The following is a 1,598-nucleotide window of genomic DNA, read 5'->3' on the forward strand; positions in this document are numbered from 1 at the left end:
CCGGGAGTTCGCCCGCCGTCCTCGGCAAAGGAAAGCGCTCAGCTGACGAGTCGGGCTGGAAAACCGCCCGGTGGATGCAGCCATTCGGGCCGCTCCACCTCCCTCTCCAGGAATCAGGACAAACTGGATCCAGCTCCCGGCTCCCCAGGGCTCCTTCGCCAACGCGCTYGCTCCAGAGCCACAGCCACGGCCGGCTCCTGCTCCAGGGCTGCCGTCTGCAGAGCTGCCAGGAGCGCAGTGCCAGGGCGAGGGGGAGCGGGGATGGTGGCACCTGCCAGGGCCTCCTGAGGGTGCCTCCAGGCACCTAGCAGCACAGACCCTGCACGAAGTGGCTCCTGCACCACGGCCTTTGCTCGTAGGGTGCCATGTTCACCTGAGGGCTGCTTGATGCCAAAGTCACCACAAGGCTCTTCCTGTTTGGGAGGACATGGATGGCTCACRTGGCCCAGCAGCTGTCCCGGGTGAGGTAAGAGCCCCGAAGCCATGTCCAGGGCCAGAGTCAGAGCTTGTGTGGCTGACTCATATCCTGCTCAGGGGCAGCCACCCTCCCTCTTTGCCACCCCCTTCAGCATCAGGAGATGCACGGCAGGGCACGGACCCTTCCAGCTGTCCCTGATGCTGAGCAGAGAAACAAGAGGGAAGGAAAGTCACGCACATCTGTCCGGCTGTCCACATGTGCTTACAGCATTGCAGAACTGACGCGGTCAGGAGGGATCTCGGCAGATCACCTGCTCCAACCCCGGCTCTAACAGGCCACCTACAGCAGTTTACCCAGGACTCTGTCCAGTCGAGTTTGAGTATCTCCAAGGATGGAGATACTCCCACACCTCTTTGGGCAACCTGTTCCTGTGTTTGACCATATTTGCAGGGAGAAAAAAAAGGTTTTTCCTTATGTTTAAGTACAATTTCCTGCATTTCAGCTTGTGCCCACGGCATCTTGCCTGCCCCTAGATACCACTGAGAAGAGTCTTATATGGGCRATGCTCCAACCTCTTACTCATCTTTGTACTCATCACTCCAGTGTGTCCACATCTCCCTTGTCCTGGGCAGCCCAGCGCTGGCCCCAGCTGTGCCTCGCAGAGGGGAGCGATCCCCTCCCTCGCCCCGCGGCAGCGCTCTGCCTGCTGCAGCCCAGAGCGCACTCCCCCCAACTACACCTGCRGCCACGTGCTGGCACACCTCCTTCCGCGGGAAAGTTTTGCTTCACGTGGGAAATTGCACTGTTTCAGCATTTTACTTGCCAACACAAAAGTTCCTGGCTGAAGACTGAAAAAAATCCCGGCCATCAGTAGATCATCACAATCACAGGCCTTTCTGGGGATCAGAGGAAACCTGGTGCCGGAGAGATGCATGCCAAAGCAGGCCGAATGGGAAGCGTTTCCTTCCATGGGGGGGGGGGCTCCAGACCACCTACAAACTGGAAAAGCAATCAAAACGTTGCCCTGAGTCGAAATGCCGCCACCGCTGCCCGCTTCCCACGCGCTGCCATCAAATCCTGGTGTTTTAACCAGGAAGGGGTGCGGCGGGGGGGACACAACAGCACCTCTCTGCGTGCAGCACACAGGCGTCGGGAACCACCACCGCTGGCCTCGATGGCC

General features: G+C 59.5%; 1 protein-coding gene across 1 annotated transcript in view; it reads left to right on the forward strand.

The window, feature by feature from the left end:
* The first annotated feature begins 1,452 nt into the window (after window positions 1–1,452).
* Window positions 1,453–1,598, forward strand: part of HTATIP2 (HIV-1 Tat interactive protein 2) — a 4,469-nt gene continuing 4,323 nt past the window's right edge. The window contains exon 1 of the mRNA XM_085303176.1: window positions 1,453–1,517. Within this exon, the coding sequence (XP_085159302.1) occupies window positions 1,453–1,517 (65 nt within the window). The remainder of the gene's footprint in view (window positions 1,518–1,598) is intronic.

This window comes from Rhea americana, unplaced genomic scaffold (assembly GCF_003343005.1).
Source record: "Rhea americana isolate MKP2758 unplaced genomic scaffold, rheAme1 scaffold_198, whole genome shotgun sequence".
Classification (NCBI taxonomy): Eukaryota; Metazoa; Chordata; class Aves; order Rheiformes; family Rheidae; genus Rhea; species Rhea americana.